Source organism: Equus caballus, chromosome 8 (assembly GCF_041296265.1).
Source record: "Equus caballus isolate H_3958 breed thoroughbred chromosome 8, TB-T2T, whole genome shotgun sequence".
NCBI lineage: Eukaryota > Metazoa > Chordata > Mammalia > Perissodactyla > Equidae > Equus > Equus caballus.
In genome coordinates, this window is record NC_091691.1 from 8,462,051 (window position 1) to 8,485,960 (window position 23,910).

The 23,910-nt window shown below is 54.3% G+C and overlaps 1 protein-coding gene across 1 annotated transcript; it reads right to left on the bottom strand.

Moving 5' to 3' along the window:
• Window positions 1-565: 565 nt before the first annotated feature.
• NEFH (neurofilament heavy chain) lies at window positions 566-9,069 on the bottom strand. The gene is made up of 4 exons (XM_023646887.2): window positions 7,979-9,069; window positions 5,904-6,103; window positions 4,751-4,875; window positions 566-3,188 (listed from the first exon to the last, which is right to left on the bottom strand). Exons 1-4 carry the CDS (start codon window positions 8,859-8,861, stop codon window positions 1,169-1,171), a joined length of 3,228 nt encoding a protein of 1,075 aa, XP_023502655.1. The 5' UTR covers window positions 8,862-9,069; the 3' UTR covers window positions 566-1,168.
• Between the last annotated feature and the right edge of the window lie 14,841 nt (window positions 9,070-23,910).

Sequence of the window (23,910 nt, forward strand, 5' to 3'; positions counted from 1 at the left end):
CATGCACTTTCCCAGGCCTATTCCTCAGATTCCCATTCAATGGTCCAGGGTGGAATCAAAGTGTCTGCATTTTTACAGATTTTATTTTTTTCCTTTTTCTCCCCAAAGCCCCCTGGTACATAGTTGCATATTTTTAGTTGTGGGTCCTTCTAGTTGTGGCATGTGGGATGCTGCCTCAGCATGGCCTGATGAGCAGTGCCATGTCCATGCCCAGGATCCGAACCAGCGAAACCCTGGGCCGCCGAAGCAGAGCGCGCGAACCCAACCACTCGACCAGGGCGCCCGCCCCCGAGTCTGCATTTTTATAAGGCTCCCAGATGATACTGATGTAGGTGGTCGATGGACCACACTGAGAAACCATGCACCCGGCCCGTCTAAAGGACATTCAAAATAAAGCACCTAGCATATTGCCCGGCACAGTTTGCCCAGGAAATAGCCCGAGAGGCCATGTAACTGTCCCAGACCTGCACAAGACCTCTGATGCTCGCTCTGTCCTGTGACATCTAGACCTCCCCTGGCCCTGTCCCCCAGCCCGCCCAGGGAAAGAGAATAAATAACAGCAGCATTTTCATTTTATAAGCACTTGGTTTTATTGCACAGAAGCAATTGAAAGTGGACTCCAGTGGAAAAGTGCGCCCTGGCATGATTCAGTGGCCATGCCCAGCCCCACCTGCTCCAGCTCTTCCAGGATAGAGAGCTCTGGGCTAGGGTTCGACCACTCCTTTGGAAAACAGAAGGCATTTAGGAATAGGTTAAGACATCTCAAGCATAAGGTGTTTCTAACTGCTCATTCATTATTGCGGTCACCTGTCAGTTGCACATACAGGAAATAAATGCACTTATTTGGAAAGGAGGGGGGCAGTTTTTATAGTCAAGTGTTTACATGTGGCATTCGGCATATATCACATTCAGCTACGTAAGCTATCATAACATAATTGTCCATCGCCTGGGGAGAGTTTGGGTGTGGGGCCGGGGATTAGGAATGCCCTCTTGCTAACATATTGCTAACAAAAATTCCTGTTTGGTGAGCGAGGGCCCTGTTGTCTAAGTACAGTTTCTTCTTACATAAAGAAAAGGGAAAAAACATGAAAATTTGTTATACCGACCCTTGAGCTCCCAGACCCTCCTGAGTTTCTTTGGCTGCTCTGGATGTTTCTTTCTCCCTGCCTCACTTCTCCCCCTTGGTGGCCTTGTCTTCTGGAGGCCTGCTGTCTTTCTGGTCTGTGCTAGAGGATTTCTCGGCCTTTTCCGTCTTGGCCTGGGCCTCCGTTTTGGGCTTCTCCTCAGGCTTCTTGGCCTCTGTGGCCTTCTCCTCCTTGGCGTCTTTTTTCTCGGGTGCTGCTGATGTCTCTTCCTTCTTTGGCTTTTCAGGCTCCTTCTTGGCCACCTCAGTCTTCTCTTTGGGTTTGGCCTCTTCCTTCACCTTGGCAGCAGCCTCCTTCTCTGGGGTCACTGCTTTTTTATCTTCAGCCTCTTCCTTCTTGGCTTCAGCTTTGGATTCTTTGGGCTTCTCCACAGCAGGTTCCTTCTTCTCCTGGACCTCGGGCTTTGGAGCCTCCTTCTTGGGCACCTCATCTTTCTTGCTGTCCTTCTTCTCCTCAGTTTTTGGTGTGGCTGGAGCTTTCTCTTCCTCCTTCTTGGGGGACTTGGCCTCTTCCTTCTTTGGGACCTCCTTCTCTGGAGCCTTGGCCTCCTCCTTCACAGGAGATTTGACCTTCTCTGGGGACTTGATCTCCTCCTTGACAGGGCTTTTGGCCTTCTCAGGGGACTTTGCTTCCTCCTTCACTGGAGACTTGGCCTTCTCGGGGGACTTGGCCTTCTCAGGGGACTTGGCCTCCTCCTTCTCAGGGGACTTGGCCTTCTCAGGGGACTTGGCCTCCTCCTTCACTGGAGACTTGGCCTTCTCAGGGGACTTGGCCTCCTCCTTCACCGGAGACTTGGCCTTCTCGGGGGACTTGGCCTCCTCCTTCACCGGAGACTTGGCCTTCTCGGGGGACTTGGCCTCCTCCTTCACTGGGGACTTGGCCTTCTCGGGGGACTTGGCTTTCTCGGGGGACTTGGCCTCCTCCTTCACTGGAGACTTGGCCTTCTCAGGGGACTTGGCCTTCTCGGGGGACTTGGCCTCCTCCTTCACTGGAGACTTGGCCTTCTCAGGGGACTTGGCCTTCTCGGGGGACTTGGCCTCCTCCTTCACTGGAGACTTGGCCTTCTCAGGGGACTTGGCCTTCTCGGGGGACTTGGCCTCCTCCTTCTCAGGGGACTTGGCCTTCTCCTTTTCAGGGGACTTGGCCTTCTCAGGGGACTTGGCCTCCTCCTTCACTGGAGACTTGGCTTTCTCAGGGGACTTGGCCTTCTCGGGGGACTTGGCCTCCTCCTTCTCAGGGGACTTGGCCTTCTCAGGGGACTTGGCCTCCTCCTTCACTGGAGACTTGGCTTTCTCAGGGGACTTGGCCTTCTCGGGGGACTTGGCCTCCTCCTTCACTGGGGACTTGGCCTTCTCGGGAGACTTGGCCTCCTCCTTCACTGGAGACTTGGCCTTCTCGGGGGACTTGGCCTCCTCCTTCACTGGGGACTTGGCCTTCTCGGGGGACTTGGCCTTCTCAGGGGACTTGGCCTCCTCCTTCTCAGGGGACTTGGCCTTCTCAGGGGACTTGGCCTCCTCCTTCTCAGGGGACTTGGCCTTCTCAGGGGACTTGGCCTTCTCCTTCTCAGGGGACTTGGCCTTCTCAGGGGACTTGGCCTTCTCGGGGGACTTGGCCTCCTCCTTCACTGGAGACTTGGCCTTCTCAGGGGACTTCACTTCTGCTGGGGACTTGGCCTTCTCTGGAGATTTCACCTCGGCTGGAGACTTGGCCTCCTCCTTCACTGGGGACTTGGCCTTCTCTGGGGACTTGGCCTCTTCCTTCTCTGGGGACGCAGCCTCTCCTGCTGGGGGAGACTTTGCTTCCTCTTCTTCCTCTTTGGCCTCTTTCTCCTCTTCTTCAGTCACTTCTTCAGTCACTTGGATCTCCTCTGTCTGTTCCTCCAGTATCACAGTTTCCTTCTCTGACTTTTCTACTACCTTGATCTTCTCTTCACTTTTGACCTTGATGTGAGTGGATATGGGGGGGATTTTGGGGAGTACTTCTGGAAGGGGGAAAGGACTCGGGCCAAAGCCAATGCGACACTCTTCGCCCTCCAGGAGTTTTCTGCAGAATGGATAATGGAACATGTTACTGTTAACTCAAAGCAGGTTGATGAGTGGGGGGTCTTGTGGAGTTACTTTGAAGGTCCACAGCCTCCAAAGATATGGACTCTGACAGAAGAAGGAATGTGAATGGTGGGCACTTGGAGACTAGAGAAAATCACTTAGTAAATCATCCCAGGAACCACCCAGAATCTGCACTGCAATGTCATCGCTCTTTAATGCAGCTAAGGCTGCAACTTATGAAATAAAACTTTTTTTCCCCTGAAAAACGGTCCTCAAGAGAGAGCGCCTACATTAACAAAAATTACATTTATTGTCCCTCAACTAAAATGCTATTTAAGAGAAAGGTGGGAGCTGAAGCAAACAATTCCACATTTATAAATTTGGGTTTAAGAGGCCTTACAATGTTCCCATTTGAATTTCAAAGGTCTCTTGTCACCTTAGATGCTCATCCTTTGAGTTTTAGGAGTAGGGTGACAGTAGCAGTTTCTACTCTCTGCTACTCACTAGATGTGTGACCTTAGTCAAGCCACTCAAACTCTTTAAGCCTCAGTTTCCTCAGTGGTAAAAAAAAAAAAACAAAGGATCATAAGAATCCCTACATCAGAGGGTTGTTTCACTGAGATAATGAATAAAAAGGACCTGGTAGTTCCTGCCTCAGAGTAAGTGTAGGGGTGATCCCTACACACCAGTGCTTTGAAAGTTTAATGGCATACAAAACACCCAGGGATCTGGTTAAAATGCAGATTCTGAGTCAGTAGGTCTGGGGTGCAGCTTGAGAATCTGCCTTTCTAAAAGCTTGTGGATGATGCTAATTGTGCTGGTTTGTGGACCATGATTTGAGTAGCAAGATTACAGACCATAGCCAAGAGGTGGGAAGTGAAGGTCACCAGCCAGCAGTGGGACAGGTCCTCAAGGGGTTAGCCCTGCTCCTTAGCAGCATACTGCTAAGCTGGGAGGTCTCACGGCTTTCTCATGCCTGCTATTTATGGAGGGCTTTCTCTGTGGTACCCCAGTGGTACCTGCATCATCTGGCTTAGCTCGTGAACAGGATTAGCTCCTCTTCCCAACAACCCCATGACGTGGGTACTGTTATCACCCCCGTTCTATTTCCCCAGGAAACAAATGCTCAGAGAGCTAAGAAACTCTAAGAGAGAGAGAACTGCAAGGGCCCCTGACAACTCAAGTACCTCCTTTCCCTCCAAAGCAGGCAGTAGAAGGTGGCTGCCAGGCCTGGGGAAATGGGGGAGAGGAGAGAGGGAAGTCACTGTTTAATGAGCAGAGTCTCAGTTTGGGAAGATGAAAAAAGTCTTAGAGATGGATGGTGGCAATGGTTGCACAACAATGCAAATATACTTAATGCCACTGAACCGTATACTTAAAAATGGTTAAATGGTAAATTTTATGTTATACACATTTTACCACAATAAAAATTTTTTTTCTCTGTCTCTAAGACGGCAAAGAGGCTCCACTAGGGGCTTGAAACCCAAGGCTCAGCTCCTCATAAGAAGGAGGGCTCCTAAAGGCTCCCCACCACCCCGAAGGCCCTCTGGCCCACCTCACCTATAAGCGGCAATCTCAATATCCAGGGCCATCTTGACATTAAGCAGGTCCTGGTACTCTCGGAGCTGGGCTGCCATCTCCCACTTGGTGTTCCTGAGCTCAGCGTCCAGCTGCTGGATGGCTTCCTGGGGAAGGGAGGTCATACACACGTCATGTGCCAGCCAGCATCTGACCCTCAGCATCAGAGAAGCTGAGGGGGGTGCTGTGCAACCCCAAAGCAGTCCTGTCCAACCAGGCTCTCTGGGGCCAATACCCGCCCTGTCAAAGCTGCGGGGGCTTCGCTCATGGACATGGAAACCATGTGGAGCAAAAATCCTGCTGTGTATATAACCTTAGCCTGGGGAAGGGTCTGCAATGAAACACACCAGATCCCAAGAATGGTTATCACTGGTGAGTGGGATGATGGGTGAATTTTTACAGATCTTATAAGCTAAGAAAATGCTCAGTGGGAACAGAGCCTTGTCTGCTTTGGTTCCCTATTGTTTCCGCAATGCTCCAAAGTGCCTGCCACATAGGAAGGGCTCAAGAAGCACCTCTTGGTGATGACTGAAACTGATACACAGATGCACGGTAAATACGGGCTGAAGCTTCTCCCCTGTCCTCATGCCCACTCAGTCGCTGCTTAAAGGGAAACATTATGGCTGATTTTTATTGCCTCCTTTTTGCTTTATCCATTTTCTAATTTTTGTCCAATCACTACAAATTACTTGCATAATAAGCTCTTTAAAACTGATATTTTGTTTCGCCAGTTGTCTTTAATGCGGAGAATTTGCCAAGGCCTTCCCCAGGCTACCCACACTCGCAGACACTGGTTACTGTCTACCGAATGCCCACTGTGATCAAGACCCTGCTGAGCATGTTCATACTCATCTCATGAAAAGTTTGTCTATCTCTTTAACCTTCACAGCTCTGCACAGCAGGCAGTCTTTTTCTTTTTCTTTTTTTCCCCATTGCATTGAAGGGATTCAGATTCAGAGAGGAGGTAATTTTCCTGGGGTCATACAGCTAGAAAGGCATGCTGGTACCCCTGGTATGTCTGACTCCAAGGCCCATGGTCTTAACCATTGCAACCCTGCTCAGAGAGGGGCAGTGTCTTGTCCAGGGTCACCCAAATAGGTGAGGCAATCTGGCTCTCTGCCTCAGCCCTGCCCACCTGGTAGGATGCGATGTCGGCCTGATGACGGTCCTCCAGCTCAGAGCGCTGCCTCTCCAGCGAGTCCTTGGTGCCTTTGAGTGCCTCCAGCTCTGTGGTCCTGGCCTGCAGCTGGCGCCGGTACTCAGTTATCTCCTCCTGTGCTGTGCGCATGGCGTCTGTGTTCACCTTGGCTGCCTCTGATAGTCGGTCCAGCCTCACTGGGGGAGAAGGAGGCACGGCACAGGGTTAGACACACTTAGATTTGAGTTCTAGTGCATCTAGTGATACACATGGATTAAGGACCTACTGGGTGCTGGGTACCATCTTGGATGGTTAACTCATCCTATCCTTTGTGATAGACAAATGACTACTGCCCAAGGCCACTCAGCCAGTGAGCAGCAGAGCTGAGATTCAAATCTAGTGTCTATCTGGCTCCAAAGATCAGACTCTGTCTCTCCCAACTCAGGATGCAGAAACCTTGCAGGGCAGAGGAAATCCCCATTTCTGGTCTTAATGCCTGGTTCGGCTCCCCAGCAAGGGCTGGCAGTGCTGGGGGTTCAGATGTGAAACCTGGCCCACAGAGCTTAACTCTGAGCTTTGGCTGAACAAGTTAATGAACTGGTGACCTGTGGAGGCATGAAGGCATCGTGAGCCACCATGTAGCCACAGCCCCTTCCTTGCAGGTTTCTGCTGTGCAGAGCCCAAGGTCACTGCAGAGCCTGGGGCCTGTGTGCCAGCTCCTGTGTCCCTCCCTCCACTTGGCTGCGCATTCACTAGCACGAGAGCCCCTGCGCCAACGGCAGCCACACCCTGGCCCCTGTGAGCAAGGAGCTGCTGGTTCCCAGAAGACCTTCTGGGGCCAGTGGAGGTCTGGAGACTAGGCTCCATCTCCTGAAAGTGAACATCCTGAATCCCAAGATAGTGATTCCCAGGGCCTGAGTCTTGGGAGTGGGAGAAGAAGGCAAGCCAGCTGGGTGGGCCAGAAGTCCTGGGATGGTCTGCCTGTGTGAAGGGCAAAGCTCGAGAGAGCAGAGAGCCTTGTTGCAGAGCTGGGAGAGGGATGGCTCTGCCACTGCAGGGGAGAGGAAAATGAACAGGAAAAGCCGTGAATCCAAATCCCAGTTTTCCTGGCTTTCCCTGCTAGTGCCCGCAAAGATTTAGAAACCATCCAGGTGGGTGAGGATTCTTAGCCACTGTGGATCACAGACCCTTTGAAAATCGTTGAAGCCTCTGCACCCTCTCCCAAGAACAATGCAAGAGTTTTATACACAGCTTCGGGAAGGATCATGGAGCTCCCCAGAGTCAGCAGCCCAGGTGGTCGACCCCCACACCTTCAACCCAAAAAGAAATGAAAACCAGAGAGGGCAAGTGTTGGTCAAGGTCACCCTGCAGCGGCTGGGCCCAGCTTCAGAGCTGCTGCAGCTGCAATCTAGCTGACTCAGGGTGGCAGGGAGTTGGGGGAGGGGGGCGAACTTGGGAGGCTCCCAGGTTCTCTGAAGGGGAGAGGGGACATTCAAGGGCAGCCTCAGGCACCAACTGGTTGTGGTGATGGTCCCCCGCCCCGGGGAGAAAGGATGTGAGAATGCCTCGCCCCTCCCCGAATGTAGTGAGGAGGAGAATGGGGTCCCCTGCAGCGTGCAGGAAAGGAGGATGGGCAGCCTTGGGCAGGGAAGGCATGTTACTTTGAAGGACAAAGACTCCCCAGGCGCCTGTGACTAGAGGCCAGCACTGCTTTGGTGCGGTAGAAGGAAACTGATGGAGAAGGGCCTCGGAATGGGGTTACCTAACCTTGGGAGGGGGAGCGGAGGAAACCTAGAGTTGAAGGACAGACATAAGGACCCTGGAAGAGGGCAAACAAACGAGAACCCAGAGTTGCGAGGAAGCAAGGGGTGTCCCACAAGAGACCCAAAGTGAAACCATTATTTAACTGAGGGGCATGCACATCGCAGGGGGAAGCTGAGCAGGGCACTCTCCAGTCCTGCCACCTCCATACAGAGTCCACCAGCATCCCCTTGGGTTATGCTACTGTGTTCTGCCCCTCGCTTCCCGACCAGCATGGGAGCGCCCCCTCCTTCCCACCCCGACGCGCCTACCTCGGAACCACTCCTCGGACTGCAATGTGCTCTGCACCGCGTGGCCTTCGAGCTGCGCGCGGATCTCGCGCAGCGCCGACGTCACGTCGCACTTGAGGGCGTCGCGCGCTTCGGCCTGCGCCTGCGCCTGCGCGGCGCCAGAGCCCTGGATCTGGCCGAGCAGCTCGCCCACCTCCTCTTGGTGGTGACGCCGCAGGTAGCCGCACTCCTCCTGCAGCGCTTGCGCCTTCTTCTGCAGCTCGACGCGCGCCGCCTCGGCCTCCTGCGCAAAGCGCGCGAGTGCGCGCGCCGCCGCCTCAGCCTCTTCGCGCTGCCGGGCCTCGTCGTCTAGGCGCTGGCGCACGTGCGCGATGTCCTCGAGCAGGTGCTCCTGCTCCAGACGCAGCTGGCCGCGCGCCGCGCCCAGGCGCAGCACGGCGCCGCGCATCTCGCGCACCTCGCGCTCGTACAGCTCGCCCATGGCGGCGCGGCCAGCCTGCTGCTGCCGCAGCGCCGCCGCCTCGCCCTCCAGGCTGCGGTTGTGCGCCTCGAGCTGCCGCACCTTGTCGATGTAGCCGGCGAAGCGGTCGTTCAGCGCCTGCAGCTGCTCCTTCTCGCTGCGCGCTGCGGCGGCCGCCACCACGCAGCCCTCCGGTCCGTTGCTCAGAGTGTCTAGAGAGTCGGTGCTCGAGGCGGCTCCTGCGCCGCGGAAGCGTCCTGGTGAGGCGGAGACGGAGCTCACGGATGTCCGCGCCCACGAGTGGAAGCCGCTAGAAGAGCCGGCGGCGGAGCGCACTCCGCCCGCGCCGCCCTTGCGGGCCAGCGCGTAGTGAAGGCTGCCGCCTCCATGTAGCGGCGCGAACGGGGCGCCCAGCAGCGCGTCCGCGCCGCTGAAGCTCATCATGGCCGGAGCAGGTGCGGCTGCCGGCGGAGAGGGAGCCCGAGGCCAGGACGGGGCGGGTGGCACTGCGGCAGCACCGGGATGCCGGCCTTTTTATAGCAGCCCGGCCGGGTCCAGCCCCTCGGCAGTTGGGGGGGGGGAGCGGGGGAGGAGGGCCCCGCCCTCTCCGCCTCCTCCCCCTCGGCCCCGGGCCGGTCGGCTTCGCCGCAGTGACAGGGGCGGGGCAGGGGGACCAAGGAATGAAGGGGAACCGATGCCGCGTCTGAGGAGACCCCCGAGGTCGGGTCAGGGGGTAGAGGACTCCTGGAGTGGGCCAGCGGGGACCCCCGGGTGAGGGTTGGAAGACACTGCTACTGTGGTCAGAATAAGAGAAGGGGCCCAAAATGGGGAGTAGACAAGGAGACCTGGTGGAAATAGGGGCAGGGTGCCTTCGGGATGGGGCGATGGGAGACTCTAATTAGTAGGATGAGGGGACCCTGAATGAGATGGGGCACAAGATTTTCCTAATAGTTAGAGAGATCCTCAGGACAGGGGGTACATAGTGTCTGCAGCCGGCCCCCTGAATAGGGAAGGGAGCAAAGTAATCCTGAATGGAGTCGTGGTGGATGCTACAGAGGGTAAAGCTAGAAGACCCTTGTATGGAGGTACACTGTTCCCCTAATAGCTAGAGGGGCCACCAGGAGAGAGCTTAAGAAACTCTGCAGCCGGCTCCGGAACAGGGGAAGGGGACCTGGAGTTTGGAAGAGCAGCAAGGCTACCCTGAATTGGGGGTATGGGAGACACTGCAGAAGATGGAGAAAGGGAAGCCCAGATGGGGGGCACAGTGGTCTCCGCAGGATAGGAGGCGGGAGACCCTGCAGCTGGCCCCAGCAAGAAGGACCCTCAGTGAAGGGGGCAGAGGGTCCCCTGACTAGGCAGGGGGAACATAGGCTGTGTGAGGATCAGAGAACCCAGACTGGGGCACTGAAGGGGACTGGGCTGAAGTTGGGAGAGCTGGCCCCTGTGTGGGGTTGGGGGAAGTGACAGGTGTGGTAGAAGTCACTCAGGCCAGGGTCTGCGCACTGAGGTCAGCTCCACAGTTTACTGGGCAAATGACCTTGGACAAGTTGTGTCCCCCCACCCTCAGTTTTCCCATCTGTACAAAGAGGGGGCTTTGCCCTGGGACAAGCTGCAAACGTAGACCGTGTCTCCCCAGCGGCTTCTGTTTTGGGGGTCTCTGGCTGAAGTGAGGGAGGCGAACCCACATACTGTGCGTGGATATGGCAACCATTTCCCGACAACTAGGAAATCCGTCTCTCTCCCTCTCCCCTCCCATCCCCTCAGCTTCAACTTCTCATCTCTCCCCCACCCCCACAACAGACAAGTTGGTCCTGCGATAGGCATCCTTTCTCTCTCCCTGGGAAATGATGGGATGCTTTGGAAGTACCAAAGTCCCTCACCCCCATAAGCCATAATGGGGGATCAGGTAGAAACGGGGGTCCCTGGGATTTGGGGGGCTCCTGGTGTTATTTGGCCTTTTCTTGAGTTTAGCTCATGTCAGATGCTGTGGGAGTGGGGGCAGCGCTGCTGCTGGGGCTTCAGCACTGGGGACAGGGCCTTCTCCTTGCTGGGGAGAAAGGGGTTAACCTCTGCCTTTACCTTGAGGGGAGGGGAGGGGAAGGGAGGATGGTATGCAGTTTCCCCCTTGCCTGACCCCTGTGCTCTGCAGTTGGGGACCTAAGGAGGAGTGGGTGAATGATCAGGCAGAGTCACACCAGGAGCCAGGGACCCAGTCCCTCCACCTTCTGCTAGGGGTCCAGTCCCCTGTTTTCCATGAAGTTCTCCCACCTACACAATTGGGCTGTCCTGCTCCTCCACTGGGAGCTGAAAGGACCCCCCCCCCCCCACACACACACACACACAGATGCCAGATGCCGAAAGAGACCCTTGAGACTCTCTGGGGAGTCAGTGTAGACTCCCCTCCCAGATCTGAGCCTCCCTCAGGCAGTTATCTCAACCCCCACTACATTTCCAGTTTACACTGGCTTCCCTGTGGGGTCCCCAGGATAGGGACAGACAGACCCCCCCCCTCCCCCCAAGAAAAGACCTCTGCCAGTTCTTTTCTCTTTGCCCTCTGCCTCATTCCCAGACCCCTGGTTCTAAGCAGACCCTCAGAGTTGGGGAGTGATGGTGCTGTCCCTTTAACCACGTTTTACTGGAAGGAGAGTGCGCTGGGGAGGAGGCAGGAGGGGGAAGGGAGTTTCTGGTTGTGCATGGAGAGGCAGAACATGATGAAGCATTTTTCTCCCATTGAAAGATCCAGTCAGGCTCCAGTTTGCAGGGGGCAGAGAGGCTGGCTTGCAGTTGGTGCTGGGAGGATGGAGGTGAGTGTCTGGTCAGAGGCTTCTGAGAATGGCACTTGGGGGGCTTGAGCAGGGCCCCCATGCTTTCGCATGGCTCCCCATTTACTTGTCATTCTGCTTGGAATTTTGCCATTAGAGCCTTGTTCCTTTAGGTCTTTTCAGTCATCTGCATAATGCGGATACAGCCTCTGGGTGTGGGAAGGCTGACAAGCAGCTGACATCAAGGGGAAGTGGTGGGATGGGCAGAAGGAAATAGGGGAGGGGGCCAAGATGGATTCTGTCAAGGCGAGGGGGCCACAACCATGGGATTACAGCTGCCTATGGATTCCAAGCAAGAAGTCCTAAGCATGCGTCCTGTGGCTGGAAAAATGAAATGAGGGTGGGAGCCCTGAGTTCAGTTCCCCAAAGGGCCCTTCAGGCTCACCTCTGGGAAGCTATCCCTTGCCCCCTTTACCCCTACATTTAGTTAATTGTCCCCTTCATGGTCCCCAGTGCTAATTTGCTGCATCGCTCTTACCACTCTGTGTTGTCATTGGGTGAATGAATGAATGAATAGATGAATAAATTCCATCAATTCTCTAGCCAAACTTGTTGTCTAGAGGGGGCTAAAAATGATTCTTCCTTGAGTCCTTGAGTCTCAAATAATGTTCACCTCCCTCCCCTCACTTCTTACCATTTGGAAGTGAGTAGAACATCATATTCATTCATCCATCCATCACATGTTTACTGAGTACCTGCTATGTGATAGGCGCACACAAGACACTGAGGTTCCAGAACCCCATAAGCCTCTAAAATTGTCTCCTCAAGTCCTTCCCAAATCCCAGCCCAGCATTTCCCAAGGCACCTTCTTGAGGATGATGACAAGTGTTCCTCCAAAAAGGAGAGTAAAAGAGGAGTTTCATGGCTAAAGGAGTTCAACAGGGCTCTTGGAGCCTAGACTTGGTGATGAGCATTGGGAATCTCCCAGAGGTGAGTTGAGTGTGCTGAGTTCCCCAAATTTGTTTGATCACAAGCCCTTCTTACCCCTAACTGTCTCCCATGGTGGCCTGCACTAAAAGACCCACTCAGAATTGAGCTCTAGGCTCTGTTCTCCCTGAGCTGCCATGTGGGCTCCTGTGGACCCCAAGGTTAGTGCTCTTTAAGAACAGAGCTGAAGTGTGAAGGATAAAGCAGTACAGCTCTCTGTGAACATCAGCCAGGCATTGCTGTCACTCACTTCATTCATTCATTATCTATAGGCTTATACCTTGTAGTGAGCACTGGGGACTCTGAAGAATGAGACCCTAGTGAGGGGGAATCCCCACCTTGTGTACAGTAGAGAGAACTCAGCCACCACTTTTTCCTTGCTATGTCCTCAAACCTGGTTCGCTAGGCAAGGGTCATTGTCCCTGTTTAATAGATGAGTAAACTGAGGCCAGAGTGAGGAAGTGGGTTGCCTGAATTGACCCAGTGATAGAGCAGAGTTGAGTCCAGTGTTTCAAATCACCCAGGCCTAAGCTGGTGCTGGACACACGGGGTAGAAGCCCATTTCTCTGGCACAGTAAAGGGGCCCAGATGGCCTGAGGGTGGGGGAATGAGTGGCCCCCAGAGAGAGAACAGGCAGCTGGCTGGGGTTGGGGTCTGGCTTCCGACAGGTTGTCCAGCTGAGACCCCCTGTGACCTGTGACCCAGTATCAGCACATGGTTTATGTGGGGGCTCACTCCCAGCCAGGGCATCCTGCACCACTGTGTCACCTCTCTGGGGCACAGCACCTGGCCACTGTTGTGGGGTGCATTTGCTAAACTTCTCATTCTCTTCCTGCTTTATTTTTCTCCATACAACTTGACCTTTTCTAACATGGGAAATTCTGCTATCTTGTTTCCTCCCATAGCATGTAAGCTTCATGAAGGCAGGGATTTTTTGTCTGTTTTATTCACTGCTGATTTCCCGAACTCGTGGAACAATGGTTGGCATAGGGAACGTGCTTAACAAGTGGTTGTCAAATGGCTGGTTGAGCAGCCCAGCCCGAGAGGCCGGTGATCGCGCGGACATTTCAGCACCAGACATCCGGACAGTTCCCTGCCCGCTGGGCCCTTGGAGGAGGCCTTGGCAGGGCGTCTGCGAAACGTGGGCTTGAGAGTGTGGCCCCGCCCTCAGGCTTGGAGCCTCGCAGCCTGAGCTGTGTGGTCACCTTTGCTGGGGCTCAAGCCCTCCCCACTCCATTGCCTGCAAACTACCCCGACTCCTAGTATTACCTTGTCCTTCTTGAGTTCAGCAATTATTTCTATGAATTAATTATTCTATTAATTATTAATTATCTCATTTCTACCAAGCGCTGGGCCTTTCTCTTTCTCCTTGCCTCTCTTCCCCTTTAGTGTTCATAGTGCCCCACATTCTCTGTCTCTCCCTCGCCCCCTCCTTTCTCCACTTCTTTCTCCTTCCCCTCGGTGCCTTCTCTCTCTGTTACATCCCTCCTTCCTCTTTCCCCACAATTTTTCTGTCCTCCGTATCCCTTCTCTCCTCCCATCTTCCCCCTCCCCCTCCATAGAGGTGTCCTATTTCTGCACAGCTTGATTTATAGTAAAGAGGAGGCAGCCTCCCTCCCCTCCTCCCTTTATGAAGCAGACCGCACAAACTGAACTACGTGCGGTTTTGCATAAGCCTCCCCTTCCTAAGGTCCACCCACAGTCTTAACCACCAGGGGACCAGCCCGCAGCGATGAAAGCCTGCAGCAGGCCTGCCTGCCCGCCCACCCGTCTGCCGCCCTGGGACGGGTGGGAGTCTGAATAATGCGGCAAAGGTCAGGAACTGGTGGGTGGATTTACAGATCCGCCCCATCTCCCCAGCTCCAGTTCCCTTTGTGGGCAAATATGGATGAATGATTCTTGGGTTCCTGAGACTGGGAGTGAGACAGTCCATTCGTCTTTCCTAAGGGACCAGCTCTAACAACTGGATGGGGTTTGCTGAGTTACACATGCTCTAGGGCTGTCATACTCTTGTTAGCTAGAACAAGAGACTAAGTGGCAGTAGGAATGAAGGCTCTCATCTAAGGAGGGATGGAGGTGCCTCTGCTTTTATGCCTGGCCTCTGTCATCTCTGCAATCATATGAAGTGGATACTGTTACTATCGCCACTTCACGGTTTGGAAATGAAAGCCCAGAGAGGTGGGGTTATTTGCCCCAGGTTACACAGCTAGCAAGTGGTGGAGCTGGAATTCGAACCCAGGTCTCATGGGCTGTGCAGCAGGTATACTTAACTACAAGACTGTTCTGCCACCTCTCACGTTCACAGGAAGGCGCAGCTGGGTTCCCCTAGGACCACTGCTTTAGAACTGGACCCAGCGCTTTCCTGCTTCCGTCAGAGCTGCAGGAGCTCTGGGGGTTCCTTCTGGCACCTTGGTGGAAGCAAGAGGGGTTGAGAACTGGCACTGTCTTGGGGCAAGAGGCTTCCCAGGCAGTAAGTTGAAACGACGTCTGACTCAGCTTTCTGGACAACCCATCCTGAGGAGACAGATAAGTAGAAAGCAGTCACGGAACCATGATTGGGGTTCACAGTATTGATCTTGAGTCATCAAGAAAACAATTTTGGCAGCCTCCCTGTGGTGAGCACCTGCCTGCTGTGTGCTGGCCCCTGATAGACATGGTGTCCGCAACAACTCCGCTAAGTCTGCAGGGTCATCCTCCGATATGGAGCAGGACATCTGGGTCAGAAAAAGAAAGTGACCTGCCAAGGTCACAGAGCAAGGTGGTGGAGGGGCTGTGGCTCACACCTAGGCCTCCTGCACTTCCCAGTATCCACAACGGCTCTCTGAAAAAGAGATTTCAGTGATGCTTCATTCTTTAATCAAGAAGAGAAGGCAGCCCATAGTACATTTTAGAAAGATCCTATGCCAGTGAACTTAAATGGGGGTGTTGGGGCTTGTGGAGAGAACTGTCCATTGGATAAAAGTTCATTCCTGATGGTCAGTGTTGGCAGGTAAATGAGGCATTACTGGGCTTTAAAAGAGGCCCCCGCAAGTGGGTACAGCCCCTGGCTTGGTGGACATGAAGCTTGCCTTGCTCGGGGACAGCAGCACTCTGGCCTGTCCCTCTGCAGTCAGGCTGTGCAAGGATATACAGGGCCTGGCGGCAGCCCGGCACCACACAAAAGCAGCAAACATCAGCAGGGGGGAAGACATGCCAGGAAAGTTTCTGATACCTCTTCCTCGGCCCTGAGCCAGGCGCCAGCCATGGACAGAAGACTGCAAGAGCCCAGAGCGGACCTGGACTGGGGATTCGGTCACACACGCTGGTAAAAGCTCTGCTGGGTGCCTGAACTGCCTTCTGGCTTCTGGGGAGGTTGGTGGTGGAGGAAGGAGGAGACAGCTGACCTTGAGGCCTTTGCTGGAATTTGTGTCTGCCTTAGGGGGAATTAGTGGAGATAAAGTACTTTTCATTAAAATTTTTTAAATAATTCTGCCTCAGTGTCGGTCACCAATGCAAATTCCTGGGCCCACCCAGATCTTCAGTCAGAATGCCTGGTGGAGGCTCTTGGGGATGTGCATTCTGAGCGAGTGTCCCTGGAGCAGAACTGCCTCTGGATCTGTCCTCAACCCAGCTTCCAAGTTCACTGCTTGAGCTCTTGCTGTTAAGTCTTTTATACACATTGTCTCATTTAGGTGTTATGCACACTCTAAGGAGCTTTGGTGAGCAAACTGAGGCCTGGAGAGGTCAAATCACTTGCCAAACACGCAACCAGGATTCAAATCTAGAACTCCACCCCATGCCACCTCCCTGTCTGCTCACAGCTGGACCTCTCCAGGGAATGCCTTCCTCCACCTTCATGTCATCTCCTCCCTGGTGCCTTGTGCCCTGCTCATTACCTAAGTGCGTGTCCTGGGGCCTAGGTGATGACATGTGCTGGAGTCCCCAGTGCCTGTGCCTTCTGGTCCTTCCTAGCCCATCAGTTCCTGGGTGCAGGGATGTATGCAGTGGGTAAACAAATGGTGGGGACGTAAACACTGGAGGCACAAGCAGAACTCAAGAATGTTCCCTGGTGGTGGCTTTGGAGGGGGCAGGGCTGGACGGAATGGACAGAGAGAGCTGGTATGCCCTGCCCTACCCACATCCCTCTCTGCTGAAATCTCTTATACCTTCCAGGCCCACCTCCATGAAATTCTTTTTTTTTTTTTTTTTTTGAGGAAGATTAGCCCTGAGCTAACTACTGCCAGTCCTCCTCTTTTTTGCTGAGGAAGCCTGGCCCTGAGCTAACATCCATGCCCATGTTCCTCTACTTTATATGTGGGATGCCTACCACAGCATGGTGTGCCAAGTGGTGCCATGTCCGCACTCGGGATTCGAACCAGCGAACCCCAGGCCGCTGAGAAGCGGAATGTGCGAACTTAACCACTGCGTCACCAGGCCGGCCCCAACCATGAAATTCTTGATTGTGCCATATTCTCTTGCACCCCAAGCTTGTCTGAAACCCTTTCCCCCACCTCAGTATTCACTACCCCCCCCTTCACCTAACTCCTCTTTATTTTCAGCTATTCCACGTTACCTCCTCCTTCAGGGAGCTTTCTCTAACCCGCAAGGTTTTGATAGCTGCTTCGTTTGGGCTCCCACAGTCTCCTGCCTTTCCCTGATTCTAGCCCTAACACTGTATTCTAAAGGGCAATTTATTTGTCTCCTAACTGGACTTGAGCTCCACAAGGGCAAGAGCCATCTCTTATTCAACGTTGTTTGTTGTTTGTTGAATGAAGTTTGTTGAATGAATAAAAGGCAATTCGTGGTAACTTCCTATAACCTCTACCCCACCTTATACATCTAATTATAAGCCATCTTGGACCCATTTCACAAGCCAGAGTCCAAGGAAGCCAGGCTAGAGGGCCACAGAGGCCATCAATTGTTCAGGTGAGGAAACTGAGGCCCAAGTGGTCAGTGGCAGGTCTGACTCCCAGCCAGAGCTTTCACTGCAGCTCGCAGCTGCCTTGCTTCGGGTTCTGCAGCTGGAGCTCCTTAAGGGCAGGAACCCAGACTTGGACATTATTTCCTGGCTTGGTGGCATGCTTTGCCCATTGTCAAAATCACTGCCTTTTACTGGGTGCTTACAAGGTGCCAGCCCCTTTCTATGCATTTTTCCCACAGCTTGCAATTCTCACAATATACACAGGGAAAGAAGGTACAATTATCCCCATTTATAGATGAACAAACAGGGAAGTTAAGTAACTTGCATATTTATCAATGTGTGTTCTAATTCCTTTCACAAACTTATCTGGGTCCCTTTGGAGCCTCACGAGACTTGTCATCAAACCCATTAGAGGAAAAAACCGAGGCTCCAGGACTACAGAACCTGTTTCTGCGCCTCCGAATACTAGGTTGGCTTTCTGGTTTCACCGAATCGCGCCGGCAACAGCGCCCTCTGCAGGCGGCGGCGGGCACGCCTGCGTCACGGTCGGCCCCGCCCCTCGGCGTCGGAAACGCCCGAGCGCTCCCTCCAGCCTCCGAAGATTGTCGAGCGCTCATCCCAAGGCCCGGGCCGGGAGAAGCAGGGCGCGCCGCCTTCACCCCGGACCCCACTTCCCGGCAGCCTTCGTCGCCGCGGCGTCGGGTCAGAGGCGTCCCCGGGGGCTGCAGGGAGGTCTCAAACGGAGGGGGCGGGGCTCTGGGGGAGGGGCCTGCGTTGTCCTTGGGGGCGGGGCTCCTGGGGAAGAGGCTGTTCCCTGGGGAACCGTCAAGCCTTGGGCCTGTCTCCCAGCCTGTGCGTCTGTGGGCAGCAACCTCTCCCTCCCCAGACCTCAGTTTCTGCACCTGTAAAATGGGGGCTCTTCCGGGACACTTCCACAACTGCAAAAATCGGGATTTCCTCCAGCATATTCGGAATTCCCGTTCCCAGGCAGGCACTGAGAAATCAGAGTTGGGTCCGACTACCCTGTGTGGACAGAGTTCTGGGATCTTCTTCCCTTGCTGCGTTAGCACTCCTGAGACTGGAGGTTGGGGACCAGCCCCTTCCTGGTGAACCAGGCGCCCTGCAGCCTGGGATGTGACAGATGTCAGACATGGCAGTGAAAGTAACAAGTAAGAGTGGCAGCTCAGATTTATTGAGCACTTAACTGTGTGCCTGGCTTTGCCTGAAGCATTGTTTCCGCCTCACCACAGCCCTGCCTGGTAGGTACTGTTCTTGCCATCCTCAGTTTATTGATGAGGCATTTGAGGCCCAGAGTCACAGAGTAGTAACTAGTCCAAGGTCACCCAGCTAACAAGTGGCTGGAGCAACGGTCCACAGTCTTACCCACTATGCTGTACTCGGAAACGTTTGACCTGGACAGCAGAATGGCAGAGAGGAAAAATGACAAGGGCCTAGCAATATTAATAATAAATACTGTGAACTGAGCACTTAATATGTATTGGGTGCTGGCCTAAGGGCCAGTGTGATTTATACCACTAACAGTGACCTTATAGTATAGGTTTTATTACTTCCATTTCACAGGTAAGGCTCAGAGAGGTCACCTTATATGTTTCAGGTCACACTGCTAGTAAAAAACTAGAACTTTTGAGTTCATGAGTGGTACACTCTGCCTGCCTGTATATCACTCTTAGCAAGATCCCACTCTTCTCTGAGTCTCGGTTTCCCCTTCTGTAAATGGGAGGCTTGGACTGGAAGGCCCTAGGTGTGGTTTTCTGAGCTCACATTCTTTGATTTTAGGGAGCACTGACATGATGTCCAGAGTTCCTGGGTTTGTTCCTAGTTGTCTGTGACTTGGGAACACCTTGGGCAAGTCCCCTGCATCTCTGGGCCTCAGTTACCCCTTTCGTAAAATGTGGAGACTAGACAATCCCAATCACCAGGGCACCTTCGGGCTTCAATATTTCGTGACTGCAGATGAAGAGACAAGCTGAGGTTCAGCAACCCGTGCATCCTCTGGGGATTTCTCATGAAGGTGAATGTGCCACCTCACTCACGATGTTCCTGGCGCTAGGCTTCCAAGGACAGACGCCTTACACGAGTGAAGGGGAGCAGCCGCCCCCAGTAACTGCTGGGAGAGGCTCACTCTCCTATTGTTTGAGAGCCCACCGCTGAGATCAGACCAACCCAAGGCTGAATGCCAGCACTCTGACTTCCTAGCGGGGCAAGTGACCTCGCCTTTCTGTGCCTCAGTTTCTGTATCTGTAAAATGGGGTGCTTATAGTACCAGCTTCCTTTGCAATTTGGCGGAAAAACATGTGCAAAAGCCTAACACCATTTCCAGCCTAGAAAACCCTCAATGGTTATTGATTGTGTCTGCAGCACCATGCTGGGCACTGGGAGAGTTCTTGAGACTTGGACCCTTCCCACCCTCTGCCTCCTGGGACCAAGATGGTGTGAGGGGCAAAGGAGGAGAAGCAGTGTCCTGCTGAGTCAGTGGGGGACCCAGACGTGGAATGCAGGCAGCTCCTGCCCCTGAGGCTGCTGGCGCAGGCTGCCAGGCCTGATGGTGGCTGAAGCAGCATTAACGGGCATTCCAGCACGTCCCTGGCTGGCGGCAGCCCCTGGGGGAGGGCAGCGGCCGTGTGAAGACGGAGGAGGCGGCGGAGGAATGGTGTCAGGACTGCCGCATTGTGTGCCAGGGGCTACAGCTCGGTGCAGGCCTGTGGTTCAGAATGAGACAGCTGAAGTGCATCCTGTGCTTCAGGCTTTTAGGAAGTGTAGTCACATCTGTTGTGTCCCCAGGACAGGGCTGTGTGGCACGGGAAAGGGTTTTCCACCTGCAGTACAGAACTCTACTCCTGGGGAACTGTGGGTGAGCCACAGGGGGCCAGGAGCCCTCAAAACTGTGTGCAGGATGGTGTGGGTGATTCTCCAAGAGACATAAGACCCCACAATGTCAAAGAGTTCTAGATTTAGGAGTCAGAAGAACTGGTGTAAGACCCTGTGATGCTGGCAAATGGCATCGTGTGACTCTGTACACATGGCTGCACCAGCTGCCCCCACCCCTCAAACCTCATTCCTCCCTCCCTTCCTTCCTTTCTTTCATCATCTGTTCAACAAACATTTTCTGAGCGCTGTTCCAGGCCCAGGCCTGCGCTGGGAATACAGCTGTGAAGACAACGGGGATCCCAGCTCCCCTCATCATCAACATGTAAGGAGCCAGTTTTATAAGGGATGATAAAGGGGCAAGTCCAGAGGCTGTGGGAGCCACGGATTGGAGCTCCTGATGCAGCGTGTGGTGGGGGGCAAGTTGGGGGATCAGCAGGTGAGTCCTGGCTCAGTGCTTGTGGCCTTGGGCACGTCGCTAGCCTGGTCCAGCCTCAGTTTCCCCCCTCTTTCCCATGGCTCTGATGGCACCACTTTCAGCCTGGGGTGAGGGTGGAGGAAATAAAGCCTTCCTATTTGAAATAGGCCAGGGGAAGAGCACTGGTTTGAGAGTTAGGGATCCGGCCCTAGTCCTCACTCTGCCAATTCTCACTGGGTGACCCCAGACACCTCCACAGGGCCTCAGTTTCCCACTCACGCAGAGAGGAAGCCAGGCTGCCTGGTCTTCTATGGGCAGATGGACACAGGCAGTAGAAAAGAGGTGCCGTGGCTGAGGCCTGAAGGATTGAGAGCAGGAGTCAGGAGAGAACTGGGTAGGGTCGCTGGGCCTGGGGTTTCCCCAGCAGAACCCCTGGGTACGATGGAGGAAGTTGGGGGCAGGGCCCTGGGTTCAGGTAGAAGGGAGGGGAGGAGTGGAGTAGGTAGTGAGTGCCAAGGGTCACTAACTGGTGGAGTTAATGACAAAGAGCAGGACCTCTGGGGTCAGACAGGCCCAAGCTTCAGTCCTGCCCATCATTGCTTCGGTAAGGTTTCCACCTGTCCAAGCCTGAGATGCTTCCGTGTGGGAAATGGGGGTAATAAGAACACCCCATTCAAAAGGTTGTTATGGGTGCTGGCCACGTGGCACAGCGGTGAAGTTTGCACGTTCCGCTTCTCGGCGGCCCGGGGTTCACCGATTCAGATCCTGGGTGCGGACATGGCACCGCTTGGCAAGCCATGCTGTGGCAGGTGTCCCACATATAAAGTGGAAGAAGATGGGCATGGATGTTAGCTCAGGGCCAGGGCCAGTCTTCCTCAGCAAAAAGAGAAGGATTGGCAGCAGATGTTAGCTCAGGGCTAATCTTCCTCAAAAGAAAAAAGAAAGGTTGTTGGGTATTATATGACACTATTATATGAAATACCCTGAATGGGCAAATCTATACAGAAAAAAGTGAATAAGAGGTTGCCTAGAGCTGGGGGGATGAGAGAATTGAGGGATAATAGTTAAAGAGTACAGGGATTCATTTTAGGGAGATGACGATGTCCTAAAATTGATTGTGGTGGTGATTGCACAGCTCTAAATCTTCTAGAAACCATTGGATCATATACTTTAAATGGTTAAATTGTCTGGTCCGTGAGTTAGATCTCAATAAACCTGTCACAAAAACGAAAGGTTGTTGGGAGGATGCCACGTGCCTGGCACATCGTAAAGGCTCCCTAAAGGTTAGCCATCACCGGCACCATTTATTCCTGGTGGCAAGTCTGGCCTTCCCCCAGCAAGGGCTGATGGGCTTCTGGAGGCGGGGAAGGTGCCTGGCCCACCCCTGGCTGGCTGGGGGCCCTAAGCAAGGCACATAAGCTCCCTGAGCCTCAGTTTTCTCATCTGTGAAATGGAGGTGACTTTCCAGGCCTTGGCTGCTTCCTGAGATACTGTGATACTCAGATCAGAGCATGGGTTTTGCGAGATTCAGATGCGAGGTGGAATGTGTCTCCACTTACATGGAGGAGGGGAGGGATTCGGTGTTCCCCTCTCTGCCCCCAGGGGGGCTGCCTTCCTGCCTCCACTCATCTTGTGCACTGCGTGCAGGTTGTGAAAGGCACTGGGCAGGGGATACAGCGGGGACCGTGACAGACAGAGTCTCACCCGCCTGAGCTCGGAGCCCAGGAGGAGGGACACGCAGGGGTCTCTGGGGCTAGGATGGAGCAAGCCAGCTGTGCGGGCTGTCTTGTCATTCTGGGCCTCAGTTGCATCATCTGTAAAATGGGGGAAAATAGTGCCTCCGAGGCTCGCAGTGACCAGCCCAGCATCTACACTGAATACGCAGAACTGCTATTGTCATTGCTGCTGTCGTTAATATCATGATCATCATCCATCAAGTGCCTTTTGTCACCTCAGCTATCTTGTCACACAGTGAATTGTGTCAGGACTGTGTCTCCCCTGTCCCCACCCCAGACCATCGACTCCCCAGGGCAGGGCCTGGATGCCCCCTCCTGGCACTGCCTCTTTCAGACCCAGCCCCAGGGCCCCTTCCTGCCCACTTTCTCCAGGCCCAGCCACTGAAGGCATGAGCCCCTGGGTCCGCAGGCCTGACCCAGCAGGGAGCTGAAGCCCCCCTCCTGCCCTCTCCTTCCGCCCAGCTGCAGGGTAAGGTTACCAGGCCACACCCCAGCGGGCCTTTCTGGACGTTCTGCTCTCACTGCGGCTGGAGCTGGAGCGGGCTGGGCCCAACTCAGCATCTCCTCCCACATTCCTTCCTCTGCAGAGCTGCAGCCAGGCTGGGGACTCAGCCAGCCCTGCAGCAGCCTCCGCAGCATCCCCGTTGCCACGGTGGGCAGAGGGGGTCCTGTTTCCTCTCCTGGGCACTAGTGCCCACTCCAGACCTGCAGCCACAGTGGCTGATTTACGGCTCCCTCAGAGCTCTCTCCAGCAAAACTGCTTGCAAACCACTCCTTCTTGCCCCTTTTTCTCTGGTTCCCGTTTACAGACAGTCAGGTTGTCTCAGGCTGCAACCTGCCAGGCTCCCTGGGCGCCCAAGATAACGGGGAGGTTGTGCATTGGGAAGAAGGACAGAGTCCCATTCCAGCCCTGCTATGGATGGGCTGGGCAGCCTCAGTTTCCCCTTGGTACAGAGAATGATCTTGAAGGTGTCATCACTGACATCCATGCTTTTGATTTCCCTTCGTTTCTCCCTAACCCTGAGTCTCTTACCTTGGAACTGAGTCTCCTGTCTGAACAGGGATCTTGGCAACCAGGCCAGGCAAGAAGGAGCCCACTAGGACAGGGTGGGTGATGGGGTGACAGAGAAGCCCACCTGTGGAGCCCCATGGCCTTGGGCAGGTGGATAGGAGTCCCCTTTTCACCCTGGGCCAGTCATCACCTCCCTGAGCCTCAGTTTCCTTGTCCGTAAAATCGGGACAGTCAGACCTGAGTTGTTGGAGGTGGATCTCTGTGCCGGATGCAACACTAGTAGGTGACAGTAAACAAGAGTCGCCTTCCCCTTTGAGGCCCAGCCCCCTGAACCTGAGGCTGTCACGTCCAGGACCCTGCAGACTGTACAGAGATGGGGGATGGACTGACCCGGGCATTTTGTGGCCAAGGGGATTCCCAGGTGGGGAGGGAGGGATGGACATCACTGTGCCCCTAGGTAATCTGTGTGACCCCAGCTCAGAGATGAGCAGGAAGAGGGGAGGCCAGAGCAGGCCCCAACTCGGGGGGTCGGCAAGGGGGGCATGGGACTCTCCAAGAGGCTGGCGGCCAGTTTGCTCTTTTATTCATCCACACAGCAACTATTTAGTCAGCATCCTCTCCTTGAAGGCTGTGGCACGCCTGGGCCTGCAGACGACGGCAGAACAGGGATGTGCGCCAGCCCCTGTTCTCAGCACCTTACATGAATTAACTCACTTTTATCATCACAACAGTATGAAGCAAGCACTGTTCGCCTCATTTGGCACAGAGAAGATAAGTAACTTGCCCAAAGTC